This window comes from Argiope bruennichi, chromosome 9, assembly GCF_947563725.1.
Source record: "Argiope bruennichi chromosome 9, qqArgBrue1.1, whole genome shotgun sequence".
Classification (NCBI taxonomy): Eukaryota; Metazoa; Arthropoda; class Arachnida; order Araneae; family Araneidae; genus Argiope; species Argiope bruennichi.
The window spans coordinates 103,079,683-103,101,682 of record NC_079159.1 but is presented as its reverse complement, the minus strand read 5'-3'; the positions used below and the strand labels follow the sequence as shown (position 1 = coordinate 103,101,682).

General features: G+C 30.8%; 1 protein-coding gene across 1 annotated transcript in view; it reads right to left on the bottom strand.

The window, feature by feature from the left end:
- The window catches only part of LOC129985037 (sodium/potassium-transporting ATPase subunit alpha-2-like), a 217,597-nt gene that overhangs the window by 71,497 nt on the left and 124,100 nt on the right, over nucleotides 1–22,000 (bottom strand). The window contains exons 17-18 of the mRNA XM_056094964.1: nucleotides 20,599–20,700; nucleotides 293–352 (exon numbers count right to left, since the gene is read on the bottom strand). Of these exons, the coding sequence (XP_055950939.1) occupies nucleotides 293–352; nucleotides 20,599–20,700 (162 nt within the window). The remainder of the gene's footprint in view (nucleotides 1–292; nucleotides 353–20,598; nucleotides 20,701–22,000) is intronic.

The following is a 22,000-nucleotide window of genomic DNA, read 5'->3' as shown; positions in this document are numbered from 1 at the left end:
ATGTTTCGCGACCCAATTTTGGGTCGCGACCCATAGGTTAAGAACCGCTGTCTTATATGATGAAGCATTTAAGATCAGTATCCAGCTTCCAAGATGTCTTAGTTCTTTAAGGTCAATTAAGTTTGTTTAGTTTTGATTTTCAAGTTGCAATGCTCGATTCTTCCAAATATATCTTGATAAAGTGATAAAGGGTTTTAAGTCACGGTATACCACTGATTAAAGGAATTTAAAGTAAAAGATTCTGTGCAACAATGCTAATCTTAAGCTCAAGATTCAATATTTTGAATTTTACCTTTTCGAGATCAGTTCCCAATTTTTCCACAAGTGCTGGAAGAGGCACATAATGATCATTCTGAAAAGTAACAAAAGAAAAATAGAATGAAGAATAGCAAATGAAAAAATGAAATTTATTTGCTATTCAAAATTTAAGAAGTATATGCAATTTGTCCAAAAAGGAACCAATACTTCAAGTTAAATCAAAAATCACTAAGAATGTCTTTTTATCTTGTGAGAACATAATGTTGTTTTGGTTTGAGGTTTTTGAAGCCACAAAATGCAAGGCCCAAAAAATTGGAGATTTATTGCTTTTGAGTCATAAATTTTTCGCTTTTAGGGTTATTAGAAAATGATAAAAAAAAGGCGATCACATTTGGCGATTTATCGCCAACAAAAAGTTACAACTTGGCGAGATGTACCCGATTCTCCTGTCTGTCCAGTAAAGAGAAGGGTAGTAATCTGATAATCACTGGAATATTTCAAACCTGTTTAAACTAGTTAATGACTTAAAATAATTCGACAAACAATGACAAAAAATAATGATGCTCTCACATGATAACTTGAAATTCGCGATAGCAGATTTCAATTTGTTAAGATTTTTGAATAATTCCTCCATTTAATTAGATAGAATTTAGAAACAAACCCACTAGTAATAAGTTTTGCTTCGTTAAAAATATTTCCATCCTCTATTTAGATACCGCCTCCAAGTGAGAAAAACAACAACTGACTTGCAAAACGTCTTTTTGGGCGCATGAAAGCGTATAAAATTCGCAGATAATTTTTAAAATTTTATGTTGTATTTTTTTCTGCTCTCTACTTTTGTAGATGGATTCTGAACAGTGAAACCTTCAAAATAATGGTTCTGTAAAATTCTGAGTCCTTCGTCGCATTATTTTCCTTTAATCCCTTATAACAAATATATTAAATTTAAAATGTTGCCCTGTTTAGCGATCGTGGGCTGAACGATTCCTGGCCTATCGAAAAAAGCGATCAATAATGCCTTCACTTTTCGATCGATGGCAGAGAAGTTTATTTGGTGTTGGTGAAGAAATTCTTATCCATTGCGAAGATTATATTTTTTTGTTTCACTGTATTTTACATAAAACGATATTTCATACTCTGTTTTATAATATTTTAAGAAGTTTTGATCCCCATTGGAACGATCCATTAATTCCAGACTAGTTGCGAGACGATGCTCATTTTGCTCCTTAGTTAAAAGGCGAGATAGTGAGCGCCTACACATTATCAGTTAAAACTGTTTCAGATGCGCTTTTCTTATGCCAGTATTTTCAGCAATTTCACAGACATATAAATGACGACGGATTAAAGTATGCATATCTTCCACATAATTGCTCCAGTTGTTACGCAGTTAGTCTGATATGTTCGTGCATCAGCGCTCTACATTCAATATTCAATGCCTTTCCTAGACAGGCTTTGACATTAACGAGATATAATATGTTTTTCATCACGTCATAATACAACAAATAGTCTTAAGATTTAAAATAATTAATATGAATCGATCTAAAAAAAATAATACACCATTTTGTGTCTAGAAAACATATTATAAATGATAGTATTTCATTTGTATTGCCCTTTTGGATAATAACCATAATTTGCAAAGAAAAAAAAATCATATATTTATTAACATTTGATATTATCATACAGAAATAATTTCTTCGTCTGAAAATGCAATGTACGATTAATTGTCAGATGCCATGCCTAGTTGCGGTTGTCATGTGATTGATTGCAAAATAATGCAACAGAGCTCTCCTGAATCTGTTAATTTTTTTTTGTTTGATTTAAATGTTTTAGCTCGAAACAATTTTTTTTTTATTTCAGCCTAATAAAACTAAAAAAAAATATTCAGATACTAAAAAATTAAACTTCAAGCTTATAACACATTCATAAATAATAAGGAATATCATTATATACAGCTTCAAAAGTTAACCTAACTTATATACCTGGTACTGTCAGGGATCATAATTTATTAAAAAGAATCACGTATTTTATTTTACGAAACTTTCACTGACTTTTTGCATCATTATTTTCTTTTGAGTATTTTATTCTTGACTTTCTGGAAATGTTATTTTGATTTTATTTGATATGTATTCATTTCGGTATCATTAAATTGCTACTCCTAAGCTCTCATAATTCAAAGTTCATAATAGGATGAAGTGAAGCAATTGAATTTTCAGTTGTCGAATTATAACAAGGTTAAAAAATTGCATATCAGCTGTAAGATATTGAAAAAATGTTATATATTGACTCTTCAATTCATACAAACGACATAATGTTTGGAAAAAAAGAAATAAAAAAAAGCCAACATTTATTTTTAGGCTGAAATCTAACAAACAATTTTTGGTATAAAACAATGCCTAATTTTATTCTTTTTGTGAATGATAATAATTTTTTTTTTAAATCAGAAATATTAAGTTCACCCATAAAGGCAATAATCTTTTTTTTCCATCTTCATGTATACAAAGTATAGAAAGAAAATATTGTAATCGCCTAGAAATTCGAACTTAAGATTTTGACGAACCTGCATGTTTCAAAGCGTTTCAAAAAACACGATTTTTAAATATACCTGCTTGTAAGCAAGATAATGAAAAATGCTTCTAGTTAGATTAATGAAATTTGGAATATGGTCTTTAACTCGGATTAGTAGATTTCTTTCAGATTTTGAATGAGATCAATTCACAGAAAATCTGTCTTTCCGGCTGTGCGAATATAAGTTAACACAATAACAACAAGACGAAGAGTGCTGTATAGACAAAATTCGATACTCAGATTAAACATCTAAGGAATAGATATGTATTCAATTTGAAACCAAATCAGCCAGGAGATTGAACATCTGTTGGCTGTAATTTTACAAGCATATAAACGACATAACTTGTGTGTAAAATTTAGTATTATTTCATGACTATATTTAAAATTCTCTATTAAATTTTGATTTTAATCATTCGATAAAAAGGCATCCAAAATATGCATTTGATTTTCTGGTACTTGCTACCTCATTGTACGGATTGTACGGATTAATCGCCAAACATTGTACGCTAATAAGCTCTTTCATAACTATTCTTCTTCAATGGTACGTGTTTAATAATACACTAGCACATTTATTAGAAAGAAAATATCATGAGACCACTCCCTACCACTTTTCTATACAAATATGCATGCTAAATTATTAAATGATAGGTTAAAGACTAGACTGACAGAGCAATAAAGGAAATGGATGCACTTAGAAGATAAAACGGTAATACGTTGTTGCAATATTATCTTTCAAGAAAAAAAATGAGGCTTATATTATACTAGGGTTTTAATCGAGCAATAAGGAAAAATGAGAAATAATAGCATGATTCATGAATCTGCTAGACGATATGTTAGCCACGCAAACTGACGAGAAGAACCTGTAGTAAAATAATGCAAAGTAGCTGGATCAATAAACTAGAAGATATTGATACGACGACACTGATATCAATAAACTAGAAGCGATTGACTAGAATGAGAATGGTACAACAATCACAGAGCAGAAAAATATTTTTATTCGCAACATTCAATGCTCATTGCAATAGTTCATTTAATTTAAACCAGCCAAAATGCATATTTATATGAATACTTGGGCAAAAAGACTTATGCCGTTTTTTTAAACAAACAAACGAACGAAATGGGAAGTATTGTTTGATCATGATAAATTGTCCATTACAATTTTTTAAGCAATGTAAATAAAACTGATCTTAGTAAAGGACAACAGCAGCACTCGGATACTGACGGAGCAATTCAGACAAGAATATATGCCTCATATCCTGCTATAAAAGATTCTAGAACTCAAAACTTGTCCCGATGGTTGAGCTGTGCAAATAGGGTTTTTACTTAGTCAAAATAATATAGAAAAACCAATAAAGCAGATGATTGCCCCAACCATTGTGCTGATTTTGACAAATTTTTTTGAGCATGTGAAAACTCATGATCTACAGATATGTCATCAAGGGTCAACTGTCCTCTTCCACCCTCTGGGTTGCTAAGAAATTAAATAAATTAAAAAAAACATAGCTTTACTGTATATTGTCAAAGTGGAAAACCGCGACAGAATTCGTAAGTCCCAATAGTCTGACCTATTTCGGAAAATTTAATTTCACATGAAAGTTTATCATCGCTTAATATATCATCAAAAGTCACCTGGCCTTCTGAACTCTCTACTTTTACGTGAAATCGAGAAAATGCTGCTTCATAGCGCATTATCAAAAGTAAAATCTGCTCCAGGGTTCTCCAACCACACACATGCTATTTATTACAAAAATCATTTGTTTCATACGAAAGTTTTGAATCATAAATATGTAATATAATATGCATTATCAATCATCAACTACTCTCTATCTCTCCATTTCGAGAGATATAGCAACATAAAACTTTGCCAGAACTTTGCTAACTTTGCCAGAATTCCTTACCTGGAATAATTTCTAGATTCAGTTACTGGACTAATTCATCAACTTTGGTCGCCAAGTCGACAATTTTCTTCACTTTGAAGCATGACTAAGTAATCAGAATCCTCTATTAGTATTTTGTAAGTATAATTTAATGTCTACTTTTGCTTATGTTACTGTTGTGATTTGACTTCTAATTGTTAAGACATTGATCAATATCATTTAACATGCATAAATTAAGCTTATTATTATTAGCACCTTTGGTGACCGTATTAATGTTTATGGTCAGGTCATACAATTTTTATTACATAAATTTTATTAAAACTAAAGAAAGTATAGTTTTCAATCATAATAGCATAACAATGATAGAATATTCTGACTGTTTAGTTATGCTTGCAGCGCTGCGAAACTAATTGCCGGCAAAAATTGAGAAATGCGGTACTGTGTTTGAGCTTATGTATTTTTTTTAAGTTTTATTTTGGAATATTTCACGAAAATAGAGGCAAACGACCCTTGATGGCATCTGGGTGTTATATTAACATTCATATGAAATAAAACTTTGCAAATTCGGTACAAAGGTTGTCGCTAGATGATTGGTTCTTAGGTTTTGCCAAATATTTTAAGTATATAGATTGTAGAAGAACAACTGGTCATCGAAAGTAGCAAATATGGTTTTTTATTTCACAAACAAGTCCTACAAACGAATTCATGATGCTCGTAAACTACATTTTGATTACATTTTCTCTTATTTAGCTTGATATTAATTGACATCAAACAATGAAATAACGATGTAAGATATTCTCAATGAAGTTCAGGTAACGAGACTTTAGAAACAACAGCATTATCTTCATGATCTAGTGATTGAGTGTAACATGTCTTAAACACGTTGTTAACTATGTTAGTAAATAAAGACAATATTACTTAATTGGATTAAAGGCCGGTATTAAGGTAAAAGCCCAAATTTCGAAATCTGAAACAACTTATAAGATTCTGAAGAAATTGGAATGCAACGAATTACAGATGGATGAAAATGGAAGATGTCGTTTTATCCAATGACAGAAAATTGGACAAAAGAAATCATTTCGTTCAGTTTAAGAAAATAAATCTTTACTTGGATCTTTACAAATTTTTCATGTCATACTCTAGCTGTTGAAATATACTTCAAACTAGTCATTCAGTCCTTAAAAAAGTTTAAAAACAAGGAAATAGAAATGACTAATTTAGACCAATTTTGTTTTCAAGTTCCACGGTATCAAAACTTGAAAAAGAAAATTAGAGTTTTAGACAATGTAGTTGATTACTTGTACTAGAATCTAAATTGTTACCACTTTCTCGCCATGGCTTCTGAATCATTGTATAAAATGATTCTAAAATAACCGAAGAGCTATAAAAGAATACATTTACAATTTAAATACTCACAAACTCGAAATACACACAATTTAAAATACAATAATGCATCTTCAAGTAAAAATATTTAATTTTGTACTTTCCTCGCGAAATTAAAATGCAGTGCATGGTTTTTAAACTTAGTTTTTTCATTCACTAGGTAACTGAAAATGAAGCATTTAGATGCTATTAGTATACAAATGTCGTAATCTTTATAGTTATAGTTTACGGAACATTTCGATGTTTTTACCATCTTTTTTTTCAAAATTACTTCCTTTGCATGAACTGGGAAGTTCAAAGTTCTATTTTTTTCATTATTTTTGTTGATTAACATCTAAATATGTACTCTATTTTTTCAATTATAATATTTTGGGTGATTTTACGCATTGTTATGATTAGAAAATACTTAATTTTCTGAATACAAATTCGAACCTGAGTTTCTGTCGACCTAAAGCAACAAATGTAGAAGACATTTTCTCTAACTCTTTTAAAATTACATCAAACCCTAATTTTAACTAATTGCAATTTCTAATATGCACAAAAAATAAATTTTCATTTAAAATTTAATTTTTAAATTATGCATTTATAATATATTTTTCAAACGGCATTTTTATATTAACAGCAAATACTCTAAATAACTCTTATTTATATTAAAATTTAATTGTTGTTTTTATATTCAGTGGCCTCAAAATGCTTATTTGAAAGTGGTGCAACAATCCTTCATTAAATAACTCTTGTTCTCAAAATGTACTGAGAAAAATATTTACTTTTTGGATACGTGTCGTTTTTTCAATTTCACAGTCATTGAATACTCAAACATTGAATTATATTGAATGTTGCAACTTTCAAAATAATTGAAAAGAAAAGAACATTTTGAAATTCTGATTCTTTACGTTGATAAAGACAAAATATATGTTGCAATGAGTGAGAAATCTATGAAATAAGCAAAACAGTAGAAAACGCATGCACAAAATAAATAAAAAACTAAAACCAATTCCTTGATGATTGCATTTTTACTTCTTACAAAATGATTTAAATTTCATTCTATACGATCAAAGAGAATTTCATGATTAGGATAAATAAAATCAGTGTCAGCTCTAGTTCAGACTGGTATCATTTAAACATAAAAGGATCTAAGCAACGATATATTCTACTAATCTTTCCCAAAATTCAATCCTTTTAAAATATTGATAACTTCAGATATTCAAACTTTAATATCGTTAACACTCATAACATGTTAAAGAATAATGTAGATCATGAACTATAGTGCATTCTTTATTTTGTAAATTTAATAATCATGTTAAAAAAGGAAATAAAAATGGCTACAATTACCTCTAATGGTGATCTTATAAAATTTCGTAACGTAGGTCTTCTTTTGACCATATTTGCCTATCAGTACATTCCAAATTAACTTAAATATATTTCACACAATCCATACAAAAATATTTATTCGCTTCTCTAACATAACAACATTTAGACGCCATAGTTGAAGTGAAAAAAAATTTCTTTCGTTATTTGCGACTCCAAATGTCTGCTTTTATCAGACTTGTAATGTCAATTATTAAAAATGAAATAACCGCTGAATTTTGCTTATCTAAATTAAAATCTCTCTTATCGAGTCACAGACTGTTTAGATTTCAATTTGGCTTTAACGATGAGAAATTTTGGGGCAGTTTTGTAACCGTTATTTAGAATTTTTTTTAAAAACTTTTACAGTTTTAAACTTTCAAGTATATTGAATATTATTTTTTATTTAATATTTCATTTAATAGTATTTAATCATAAAATAATTAATTTTACTTTATAAAATACTTATCTTACAGTTTTGCTTTTTCTACAAACAAATATTAATCCATTTCAAGCAGGTTTATCGAAATGAGGCATCAAAGTATTAGACAGTTTGTGGATTGATATTTACGTAAAAGAGAGGACTTCGGTTCCATTATCAATAGACTCACAATCTAGAAAATCTTTTAAAATCTACCGAAACACCATTTTTAATCAATAATTAGGAATATATATTATCTGCGTTAATCAAAATATTTGACAAAACAATTAGTCAAGACAGATGGGACCAGCATATGCAGGTCTTGCGGTGTAAAATTTTGGATAATAAGATTTCCAATTTGAATACAGCCTTCACCGTTTAATCTTAACTTTAAAGGAAGGCGCACTTCTTTAAAAACTCTTCTTATGCAGTTTCGAAAATTAATTTAAGAATTCATATTAATTTAGTAATAACTTCATGATAAGAAACTTTTATAATAAATCCAATTTGGCTTTGCGGAAGGATTAACTTAAGATAGTGCATAAAAAGTAATTAGGTACATGCTCTCCTCACACAACAAATAAATATAGGTAGCATAATCTTGGTAGACACGTGGTCAAGAGGACGAGACTTAGAATTTAATTTCAATTCATTTTATCACTGGAGGAATCATTTGCACACGGGGAAGATCAATGATAAAGAGACGCGTCTGTTTACATCGCAGCACATGGGCAAAGTGCCAAATTTTTTTTCCCCTATGCGATTTTACTAAAGATTCTGATAGGGATTTCTTTGACACGTGTTGACTTAGGAAAGGGAATCTTAGGTATCTTTGATAGGAATGAAGGGATTAAGGGATTTTTATCCTTTTGGTGAAAGGTTTAGAAATTGTATTATTCATCAATTTTTTAGAGAGTGTATTAGGAATTATTAAATAAAAAGTGAGATTTAAATCAAGAAATAGGAGAAAATTTTAGAATGAAATAATATTGACGAAAATTTAGGAAAACAATTAATCTTTCGCATATGAATGTCTTCTCCTAATCAACATTCAAGACGGTACACCATTTTGACATTTTATTTATTTATTTTTTAAATTTTAATTGTTAAAAATACCTACAGAATGTTTAAATGATGTCGAATCATTTTTCAGGGAAACTCAACTTAAAACAGATGAATGTATTTATTTTTGATGTAATAAACAGGTCCATGTATTAAGTAAATAATTATGCATCGAATTATCTTACCAAGTGCAAAGGGTTAAGTTTTATGCGAGATTAACTGCTTAATTGTTTTGCCCGAGTGTCATACTTGCATCGATTTATCGAATTTTGATAGTTGTAAACAGAAAATAAACCAATCATAACGATTATAATTCAATATTAAAATTACTTCGAATGCATAGATAAGTTAAGTATTCAACGGATTTTCATTCGAATCAAAATAAGAAAATATTTCCAAAATAGAAGGTGTCCTCTTATTAGATAGTAAAGAAAATAAAACAGTTAAGTGGTTAAGAAACATCATTACATATATGTATACGATTCAATTATAGCATACGCTCATTTTCTGTTTACTTTATTTTATCCATATATTACCAGTTCTACACCTGATCCATCCCATTTATTTGTTAACTAGACATAGTTTAGCAGACGAGACAGCTTCACTCCGAGCAATTTTCGAATTCTTATATTCAGTACTTCAAGAGAAAACTTTGGGATTCTTATTCTTAATAATAATCAATTAATTACTACTTTAAAATTCCTTGTGAAACGACATTCTTAACCTCATGGTTTGACGTAAATATTTAAGAATTGTTTGGAATTTCTATTCTAAAACTTGGCAAGATATACACAGCCGCGAGAAAAATTCAGAGCTTCTTAACTGATAATGGCAAATACGACGCGATGTATTTTAAATTAAGAGATTAACAATTAATTAAGACACTATATCTGAGACCAAAAGCTTGTTTACTCTCAGAAATCTAATATTTCTTGCATTTATCTTAACATTTTACATTATCTACATTTATCATGATATCAGCTGCTGTTAAAATTAGAATTACAATAATCACAAAATTAAGGCAATGTTCAAGCAAATTTTCAAGTGCATTTCATTTCAAGGTGCAACATTTGCTATATTAGAGCACAAGCGATCACAATTTGAGCTTGTAGTGATACAGTATCGAGTTTAATACTTCATAATATAACGAAAGAAATTGCGTATACATTTTGAACGCATTTTTTTCTACTGATTGATTCCAAATCTTGTCTCAGATCTGTAATCACATACCAAATGTAAATTATTTATGTTGTTGCGTTTTTACTTTCTCGTATATCGATAAAGTATTGCAATCGTCAAAAAATTCGAACTCAACATTTCGACGAATCTCCACGTTTTTGACCCATCTGAGTTCGAAAAACAAGTTTTAGGAAAATGATCGCCTGTCTGTCTGTCTCTGGCAAGGATAACTCAAAAAGGCCTCGAGCTATACAGTTGAAATTTGATATGCGGTCTTTATACCGAATTTGTAGAATTCTGTCAAATTTTGAGCAAACTCTGTTCAGAAGAAGTCTATCTATCCGACTGTTCGAATATAATAAGTTAACATAACTGCAAAACGTAGACAGCTCATTAAATAAGACGTCTATAGCGTAGATATGTATCAAAATTTGAACCAAAACGGACAAAGTTTGTATTTTCAGAAATATGCAAACGCGATAACTCAAAACCGGAATGATTTAATTATATCAAATTTGACTGCATTTTGTGACTATAAGCGTAGTTTGGCATCAAAGTTTTGTTTCCGATCGGTTTAAATGTTTTTCCGGTTGCGAAAAATACGTTTAAAACAGAAAATTGATTTTTAGATTCATAGCCAAAAACTCATAAAGGATGATTCAATAGATTCCTTAAAATGCTAAATTTATGCGAAAGGCTAATATTTCGTGACTATTGTACACCCATACCATGCAAGGGATTCTTTGGGATAACACTTTTAATAGGGAGTATGCTAGAAAATATTGTGCATACCACTCCCACTGGTTTAGCTATTGTATTCATACATACATGAATATATAGAATTTGACAGTTGTGATGTTAAATATAATATATAGTAAATTTTGCTAACTTGAACGTCTATGCTATTTTTTTGCTAACTTGAACGTCTATGCTATTTTTTGCTAACTTGAACATTGCTATTTTTTGCTAACTTGAACATTGCTATTTTTTTGCTAACTTGAACGTCTATGCTATATTTTTGCTAACTTGAACGTCTATGCTATTTTTTTGCTAACTTGAACATTTACTCAGAAAGAAAATTAAAGGTACCACTCCCGCTGGCTTAGCTATTGCATTCGCATATACATGAATATACAGTACTTGACAGTTGTGATCCTAAATATAATATATATCTACAAAAATCTGCATACTAGATACTATACATAAAATTCCTTGCACTCATACGGGCAGACAGAAAAGCTTCATGGCTCTAGCTCAATGCTGTATTCACAGGTAGCAAACATAATACTAAAAATACATTTTTTTTTTTTTTTTTGGATTCGCTGTGATCTTAAATATAAAGCTCCATCAAAATTTTGAGTTCAGATTTTTTTGCTGTTTATAATACTTTTGTATTCGAGACCGTAAAAAAATTACATGAATCGTTACTTGCCGATTTTTCAGATTAACTGTCATTTTCAATTAGCGTTCATTTTTTACAATAAATTCCTTGTTATTTAGTTTATTTTCAACTCTTGTTGCTTCTCACATTACAATTCATTATTCCGCCATGAAACTTCAAGTTAATCATCATAACACTGATTAATATCGTTTGCCGGATTCTGCGGCCATTTTTTTTTCGGAAATTGTATATGCATTATGAGGAAGCGAATTGTTTTATTTTTCGCGATCCAGAAAAGTCTAAAATCCTGAGATGAAAGTTCTCGGGTAACTTCGTTTACATAATGCCTTTACCAAAAGAACAAAATGGGCAAAATGAGCAACACAAATTCATTTCAACATCAAACGCAATTAAATTCTTTTTTTTTCTCAGTCACAACTTATGGGTATTTCATAAAATGTAAAAATAAAATTTATTTCTCTGAGAGCATATATATATACAAATAAGCAAAGAGAGTATGATATTTATTTGAGAAGAAACTAAATGCAAGATTTTTAGTTAAAGAGAAAGCAAATGTTTTCACCAAAAATGATTTAAAATATAAAAAAAAATATGTAAGGATTAAATGTAATCTTCAGTTCGCTTATGTCTAATCCTAGCATGAAAATGTTTTTATTTTTAAAAAGTTATTCTTCTTAATTCTATAGCAGCGATAACGTGCAATTACATATTTTTTAATATCTAAAAATGATTTATGCGAAACGCAGTTGCTACAACAATGAAAAGTATTGCTATAAATTGAGTTTAAATATATATTTATTAAAATTAATGAGAAAAATTTATTAAAAAAAACTAGTATTATAAACTTATTTATTATTATTAGTTAATTTTAATCTGCTGTAAAAGTGAATTTTCTACCACAAGTTGTGCAACGACACAAAAATTCTCCACTAGGTTATCATACCCATACGAAAGCATTTCTGCCTATAATATATTATATAGATGATGTATTTAAAAAGGAATCGAAGAAAGAATAGGCTTCTTTGTTCCACAAGAATTTTAATCAGATTCTTACACTTTTAACTCTTTCCCATAAGCACATTGAATTATTGAATATTTAGTTTTAAATCGACAGTTTAAATTAAAGTATTAAATAATTTGAAATGCAAAAATCATTTAAAAGCATTTCAAAGTCTCAAATACACTCTACATTATCATGAAAATTAAAATAACAGTAAATATCCCAATTGCTTTTTTATTTCAAGTTTCTTTTTATACCTATTTAATGAGTACGCTTTAGAAAATATCTCAAATATAATTGTCAATTTCTAATGTAATACTAGGCGAAAATAACGTTTTTTAAATCAATGCTAATGTGTGAAATGATCTAAAAGTTTAAAAAATTTCAATCAAACTACTTGAACTACTACTTTTACATTTAATTCAAACAAACTTCTTGAAACTACATCATCAGCATTTTGGCATTATAAATTTTCTCCAAGCCTTCATTTCATTCAGTCGGATTAAAACTGTGCACCAAGGCTCGTACCGTATCGTCTAGTTTATAGCCGCCAGTAATGCGTCAGGACATCGACCAGAGCTTAATTCGCCTTACCATTCAATTCGCAATGCGTTAACTTGATTACGAATAAGTGGGCAGTAACATCCGTTAATCGAGTATATTACCCATAGGTAGGCAAATGGCACATGTGAAATTCTGTGAATGCAAATCAATAATTGACTGTAAAATTCGCATCAGATGAAACCGAATAGTTTGCTTCAGGGAAAAGGAAAGTGTTCACCCAAAGGTGTTGTTGTACTCTTGACAATTTTATTATAGATTTGTTGTCATACTCTTCATTGTACAATATGTGGATGAGGATTCGTATCCTTTTTACTTACTAGAATACCAAGTGCTGAGAAAATATTTTAATTGCCAAAAAATTCGAACTCGAGAGTTTGCGGAATCTTCACTTTTCAGGACTTCTCGTATCCGAATAACACGTTTATGGAACATGTCTGTCTTTGGATAGCGTAGCTCAAAATCGCTTTGAGCTAGATAGATGAAATTTGATATATGTATTTTAGATCAAATTTTTATACTTGTATCAAATTTCAAACGAAATCCATAAAAAAATCTGTTTGGTGTTCGAATAAAATTGAACACGATAATTGCAAAATCTAAAAAAAACCAGATTGATAAAATTTAGAAGACATATTTAGCATTGAAAATGTGGATTCCAATCAAGTTTTGAACTAAATCTGTCAAAGTGTTGAACGTTTACTTGTCTGTATGATAAGTAAAAAAAAAGAAGTAAAGTCGCATGTATACAAATGCGTTAACTCATAAAGGCATAGGCTTAAATCAATGAAATTTGGTATGTGTTCTTATGACATAACTCCGTTTCAAATTTTGGTTTTAATCAGTCGGTAAATAAAAGTCCAAAACACATATTCGTATAATAGTTTAGTTATATTAACGTCCCGTTGTAAAGCAACACTAGGGCTATTTTTGGGGCGGACCTCGTCATTTTGAACCTCGGTCAGATGACGAGGACGACACCTGAGCTGGAACCCTCCTCTCGACACCACACCAACGGGAGGACGTTTGGCATGACGGATTTAACGTGCAACAGACCCCCTTACACGAATGTTCTTCGGTGGAATCGGTTCTCGAACCTAAAACCCTACGGCTCACAAGTCTTGACTTTACTACCAGGCCACCACGGCCTGCTATTCGTATGATAGATTCCCGCCAAAGATCTTTATTTCGAAATTATTATCCACCAATGTCACTCAAAGCATTCGCTACTTTACAGAAAGTCCTCAATTTTATGCGGTGGAAGAATGGTAAGTCCTTTATTGGAGAGTATGCTAGATGTATGAGAACGCTATTCCCACTGGTTCTTGATGGTGAGGACAGGCTTTCTTTGTTTGGTCTCATTGAAGCATGATTTCATTTTCTAGCAATTTCAACACCCGAATCATTGCAATCTTAGAAAAAATTTTGGGCTCGAGATTTTGGATGAATTTACAAGTTTTAGGCCACCACGAGTCTGAGAAACGCACTCTTATGATTCATATATGTCTGCGAGCACATTGGCTCAAAAAATTACGGAGGCAATTCAAATTTGGTACATGACCGTCAAACTAACATCGTAGTTTATTGCCAAATTTTGGACGGAATTCGACCTTGGGAAGTCTGTTTGACCGTATGCATATTAACATCATAACTCTAAAACAGTAAGAGCCCCGCACGTATAATTTGGTAAGTAGTTTTAGTATCAATAATGTAAATTTTTATCAAATTTTGGAGCGAATTCGGAAAGGAATCGATTGCTTGTTGATCTTCTATTCACAAGATGTAAACGAGATAGCTCAAAAAGAGAACAACTTGATAAATGAAATTTAGCATATAATTTTATAAGTAAGAGTGTGTATTGACAAAAAAATTTTGGACATAATAGGAAAATTTGGACAAATAAGAAAATGTATTCTCCCGTTTCTTCATTATTCTACGAAATACAAGATGCGAAATATCGTAACACTATACGTGAATTTTGGGTAATTAGTATCACTGGCTGTATTGATATCGCTTATTTGTTACATCATTTCGTTTCTTAATATATTTATGAGCTGCAGTGCCTCCCCACCAGTCCCCATACATTCAGAGATGCAGACTCTTCTCAATAGCAATGAATAAGAACCCTTCGCACTATGAGCAAAGAACTCTCCTCAACAGATGCTTTACAAAGAAAAAGTAATACAAATTTTTTTGAAATATTATTTTATCATGAACAGACATATTATAAAAGAAACAATAAATTATTCAAACGCACTTTAAAGTCATATAATTTCTATTAAATTTAGAAAAAAAAATTCGTATTCCGAAGCACACAGTATCATCCCATCCCCACTCTCTATCTCCTGATTTTTTTCTCTGTTATTCACAATAAATGTCAAATTATCAAGGTAAACTTAGATTTTGACTCATTATCATAAATAAAGTACGAGATAACTTTTCTTCATTAGTAGCACACATTAGTTTTGCAGACAATTTCATTCTTAATTTCAAGAAAACATTTTTTTTTTCCGTAGCAAGCGCAGTTTTTGTCATTTAGCTGATAACAGTAATTTATTTTAAGGTAGAGTTTAAGTATTAAGAAACAATTCGGATTAGTTTGGAAATATTGATTATAAAAAAACAATTTAGTACGTCTCCGTTGCAATCCATGCGTCCGGGGAAGAATGGCGTATGATAAAATTTCGGGTTTCATCGTAAGCGAAAACAAAAATTCCGAAAGGTAATCCGGGAAGCCACCAAATGAACCTAAAGAATAACAGAAATGATAATTCCTCGTTAAAACTACTTGCAGTCACCAAAAAAAAAAAAAAAAAAAAAATGTTTTAATAGCACCTAATGTTGTTTTCACTCCCATTCATCAAGGAAAATTGAAATAGCCATCGGTCAAAGCAACAAAATACCAGTAAAGATGTATAGTGTCATGTCTCTTTAGAATTGTAAAAGATGTACATGTTCTTAATGGGAATATACATATTTAATATACACGAAAGAAAAATAAAATCTTAATATTAAGATGGATTAGTGATGATAAACGAAATTTGAATGGCTTATTTACACATTTAATAAATGACGTACCGACATCCTGGTCTAGGGGAAGCGCGTCTTCCCCGTGATCTAGGCTTCCCGGGTCCTGGTTCGGGCATGGTTGTTCTCTTCCTTGTGTGTTCTTTCCGTGAGGTGCGTGAATGAGCTCCCCCCCCCCTGTAAAAAGGGGTTGTGCAAGCAAGAGTGTGTGTGCTATCTTCATTTGAGCTAGAAGTCAGACTGCCGCCCTCAGGTGCTCAGGGGTCTTTACCCTCAGAAGCCACTGCGCAATATTTGGCTTAAATAGTCACACGACAAAGAAAATGATGTCTATGCAAATTTATTGACGGACAAATAAGAGTGGCGTCGATGACATGCAAAGCGCATTCGATTTAAATGAATAGGAGATGTAACATTCATGATAGTAGTTTATCTTCCATTTGAGTATATTTGAGCCAGCTGTATTTGAAGCAGGAATGCCTTTGAGTAGATGAAAAAAGTAGTATCAATTGCGTATTGAGTTTGTACGAGGCCATGTCACAACGTCACAAGAAATTGGATATTCTTTTCCTGATATTCAAAAAGACTTAGCAATGAAGTATCCACTGTACTTAATTATTAGTACAGTGACCATGGGAAGAGAATGTATCTAAAATACTGAAATCTAGTTATACACATGGACTAGACCGTTACTGAGAAGGAAGGCTGATCCATTCGCCGCAAGGCCATGGTATATAATAATGCATCTAGGACAAACATTCGAGTTTCTACTGGCATCAGAGAGACCTAGTGAACTATAACAAATAGATTGCTAGAAGGCTAGCTCTGAAACAGACTCCCTGTAGCGTGCATGCCCCTAATTCTAAATCATTAGTGTCTTCGATATTGTTAATATCAATATAGATATCAAATCAGTAGTAAAATAGCATTAGATTTATGGCATTAGCATGAATAGAATTAAAATCACATCATACAATGAGGATTCTGAAGTAGTGACGATAATGATGATGTAATTTGAGTTGTCATTGACAGTAAAATTACTTCTTTTCAAGTGTTTTGGATTTGCATGTAGTAATATTTTTCTGTCGCAAGATCTCACGCATATCTTGTCATGCCAGGAATCTTAACTGAGAATTTAAAATTGAAGCTTTTGTTTGTATTGAAAGCTTTTTTGAACCTTTGTTTGATTGTTGTTGAAAAGAGTGTTTGTTCCGAATGAGGATTTCGGCTAGAAGTCGAATAAAACGCGCAAGAAAACAATATCATTTAAATCAAATGAAATGACTTTGAATTTAATAATGAAAATATCCTGCTTTATAATTAATTCTAATCTCAAATTTATAAAATATTATATATATCTTAATCTAATTTAAATTCTAATTAGTTTCCTAAATTTTATCTTAATTATTAAATATTACTTTCATTCTAAAATGGTATCATATTTCCTGATCCAATTCACACTTTTTTTTGTAATTAATTCTACACACACTCTATAAAATGGATGGTCTCAACATTTTCTCACGCTCCGAGTGAAGAAATATAAATCCCTTACATTAAAATCTCTCGTATCGGTGAATTCTTCCACATATTCTTTCTGAAGAATTTCTCTCTCAAAAACTTTCACAGTAGAATGAAAGGTAAGAAATCTAGATTATTATATCAAAACACCTAATATGTGGAAAAGTTGCCTATTATAAATCTCTTCATAATACAAAAGCTTAAAATAATAAATAATAATAAATTACATTTTAATAATTAAAATAACTTTAAAATGAAACTAAACCTTCATGTTTAATTTATTACAAGACTCACAAACCACATGAAAACATTGTAACATTATTAAAACCATGAGCGTAAATAATGAAAAATAGTAAAATATTTTACATTTAAAATGACCTCGGAAATGAAGGTCTCATTCTTCTGGTATGTATTTTGTAGGCATAGATTTTTTCTCTGTTTCCATGAATAAACTCAAATTATATTCCATTATTGAAGAAAATTTGGTAGTATTTCATTCTATCCTGCTTTACAACGAGAAGTTCTGCATTTTTTCGGCTACCTTTTCTTAGTATTGCGAATTTTCTTCAAGCACTGTTTATTTTAATGTCAATATTTCCAATAAGTTTATTTTCTTATTTCCTGATCCAATTCCACTTTCACTAATTAATTAATTCAAGAGAAGCTTTGTAAAATTGCTGAATCGGCTGAAAGCCTAACTTTACCACACTCCGAGTGAAGGGACTAAGTACCGCTGACGAGACAAATTCTTTTTTAAAAGATCCCTGTGTTTCCCTTACCTCGTCGACGCGTGTAGCAAAAATCCCTATCGAAATCTAAATAATATATTAGCACTGTAAAGAAATATTTTCCCTATCAAAATCTCAGGTTATATAAGACCAGGGATAAAACGTTCAAGTGCTTTTTCCGCATTTCTTTCTGTGTTGCTCGTTGCTCCTGCTTGTGAATAATGCCTGCTTCTCCAAGATGAAATTAAACGACTTCACGAAATCGAAAGTTTCTTCACTGTCAAATGCATTCTGCTTTACATAAAATAATGCTTACATATATATGTGTGTGTGTCTGCGTGCTTGCGTGTGCGTGTGTGTGCACATCTTTAATCTTTAAATTTGGATTAATGCTAACAATAAAAATAAATAATATGAAGCTTAAAACACTTCAAGACAAAGCCTTGTTTTATCTTTTATGTACACATTTAGAAAAATTGAAAGAGATATCTAGCCATTGCGAAAATTAATCCTTTTTCTTCAGCGTTGTTTTATTGAAATACTTCTCAGCAAAGTTCAGAAGAAGAGAAAGAATTTCCACGGTTAAGAGGCGACCATTTCCGGCATTGAGGGAACCGCACAATCAGCTTCTTGGGTAATAAAGAAGATGGTCTTATCCGTTAAAAGATAAGGTCTTATCCGATTAGCTAAGGAGGCAATCCCAGCCACCAAAAGATCTCGGCTTACAGGGATGGCACGCGGGGCTTAAATGGACAGTGAAGTTTCCAAAGAGTGGAGATCAGTGGAAGAAAACAAAGCCAGAGAGAGAAAAAGTGCTAAGAATTGTGAACTAACAAATTCGTTGCGTGAGAGGAGAGTTTATGGCTGGCATTTCTTTTATTGTTGTTCTTTTTGCTGAGGATATGTGTTGCTCGAGCCTCATTCGTTTCGGGAGGTTTAGGAGTAGCAGAAGTAAGAGAACGAGGAACAACATTCGCTGTACAAAATAATGACATACAAAAATTCTCTAATTAATGTGGTTAATCAATATTTAACGTATAGTACATATATCACAACTCCATTAATCTATATTAACAATAAATGGTTTAGTTTAATTATATTAACGTCCCGTTTTAAAGCAACACTAGGGCTATTTTTGTCGGGCCTCATAATTTTGAACCGCGTTCAGATGACGAGGACAACACCTGAGCTAGCACCCCGTCTCCAAACTTCCACACCACATCAGTGGAAGGACATTTGGCTCCGACGGATTTAACGTGCACCAGACCCGCTTACGTAGCGGTTTTTCGGTGGAATCGGGCCTCGAACTTGAAGCCCTTCGGTCCTGAAGCAGAGACCTTACCACCAGGCCACCGCGGCCCTAACAATAAATGGAACTATTTATAAAGAATTTTAGGAATTTATTTTTAACATGGTACATTTTTATTCATTGTCTTTGATTGTCATCAATTAATTTAAATGAAAGTTTCAAGATAGAAAAAAAAGGGTATTTGTAAAAAAAAAAAAGAGAAAACAGATAGATATAATCTACTCTTGGTGGAACGACTACACAACGACTTTTCAACAACTGAAATCTAAATTTTTACTTTTAAATAAGAGTTTCCTTTGCTTTATGTTTTTTCCGATAGATTTGATGTCTTTCCAAAACTAATTATCAGAGTGGGTTTAAACAAGGAAAGCATCTTGGCCAATTCATTCGAGCCTATTCTCACTTTCCAGCAGTGACTTCGCATCGCGAATTTCATGTCCATAAATGTAAAAATCCCCATAAATTCTTTTAAGTGAAGCACATTTGATGAAAATTACATTCACAGTTTGGTTTAGACACTAACATACAATTCGAACAATGCAAAATGAATATTAGAGTTTTAAAAGAATCCTAATGAGTTTTAAAGATAATAATTGTTTTTAAGCTACTTGTTGCCATTTTTGACTAAAATTGGTGCGCATTTTTACTACAATCTGCAGTTAAGAATTGAAGATTACAAAGTAACGATCGTTTGCAGATTGCATATTTGTATCCATTTAGTTTACAGTATAAACATTTCACTAACAGAAAGTTTTGGTTTTTATATTTAATGAAGATCGTTAAGTATTAAATTTCTAGGTATTTCAACAAAATTAATAGGAATATCTTTCTATGAAGGAACTATATGATTCGGAGTAAAAATTTTACAACTTAACACCAATTTTTAAGAACCGGACAAACCTTATTTGCATTAAAAACAATATTTTTCAAAAAGTTTGGTTTAGAATTCAGAATATCTTACTTTAATGGACACGTAAGAAGAAAATGATTTAGCTCTGGTACGTAGCAAACAATCAGTGCGAGAATTAGAGAGATAAATAGGCTGAAATTCAACACATAGTTCCTGAAAAATAAGGCATAAATTAGTATGCGCAATACACAATCAGTAAGAAATAAAATCTAATTAGCTTAATCATAATGACAAAGTCATAACATGGATTTGTTTATACTGCAAAAGAATTTTCAGTCCGATTCCCACGACGAAAGAACCTGTGAATCTTCCATCGTGGAATTCTCAGTCCGATTCTCACAATGAAAGATCCGGGAAATCGGACGGTAAATAAGTAACGAAAAGTATTTGCCAGAAATGCCTCTCTCATCTTAGTGAGGGTCTATCCAAATAGAACGAAACTTCCAGCACGAGCAAAGTGATCCCAAGCTTTTCAAATTAGATAGAGTAATCCCTATATTCGATACTTGCCTCAGATCGAAACATTGTTCTGGATTTGCCCCGATTTTCAATTATACAACCAAAATTATTTGTTTTTGCACGTTTAAGAAAACAGTTTTGAGGAAGAAAAGTTAAGTCCGACTTTGATTTAGAACTTTAAATGAAAGACAATTGTAATCTTGGAACATTTAGAACTAATCTAATATAAGGTGTACATAATTTTAGATTCATTAAATATGAAATGGTTTTTTTTCTCATAAAAATAGCTTTTAAAGACACGAGAATAAATTTTAAAGATAAGTGTTTTGAGATTCTCTCCATGACTACTATCAACAGTAGCTGTTCGAATCTTGCAGCAACACATGTTCTGTAACTTAGATAGTACTGCGATATGATGTCTTTTAGCATGACTTAAATTTTGTCTCTTAATTAATAGTTAATAAAAGTAACGATTAGAACTCTTCGGTTGAAGAAGTTAAGTTTTAAGGAAAACATTCTAACTGAATAATTTTTAATTTTTAGTTAATTTTAATTATAAATTAAATTTTAAAATAAATTTTACAAATTAAAATTCTTTTCGCTTTTATTTTCATTTATAAAAGCTCAAGCAAATGCAGTTAAAATTCATAAGATTCATTATAATACAAAGAAGGAATGCTATTTTCCTTTTAATTTACGAGACAGATTTCAAAGTAATCTGTTGATTAGAAGTAGTTTAGTTATAAGAAATAATTCTATTTTTAATTTTTAGTTAATTTTAATTATAAATTAAATTTTAAAATAAATTTTACAAATTAAAATTCTTTTCGCTTTTATTTTCATTTATAAAAACTCAAGCAAATGCAGTTAAAATTCATAAGATTCATTATAATACAAAGAAGAAATGCTATTTTTCTTTTAATTTACGAGACAGATTTCAAGGTAATCTGTTGATTAGAAGTAGTTTAGTTATAAGAAATAATTCTATTTTTAA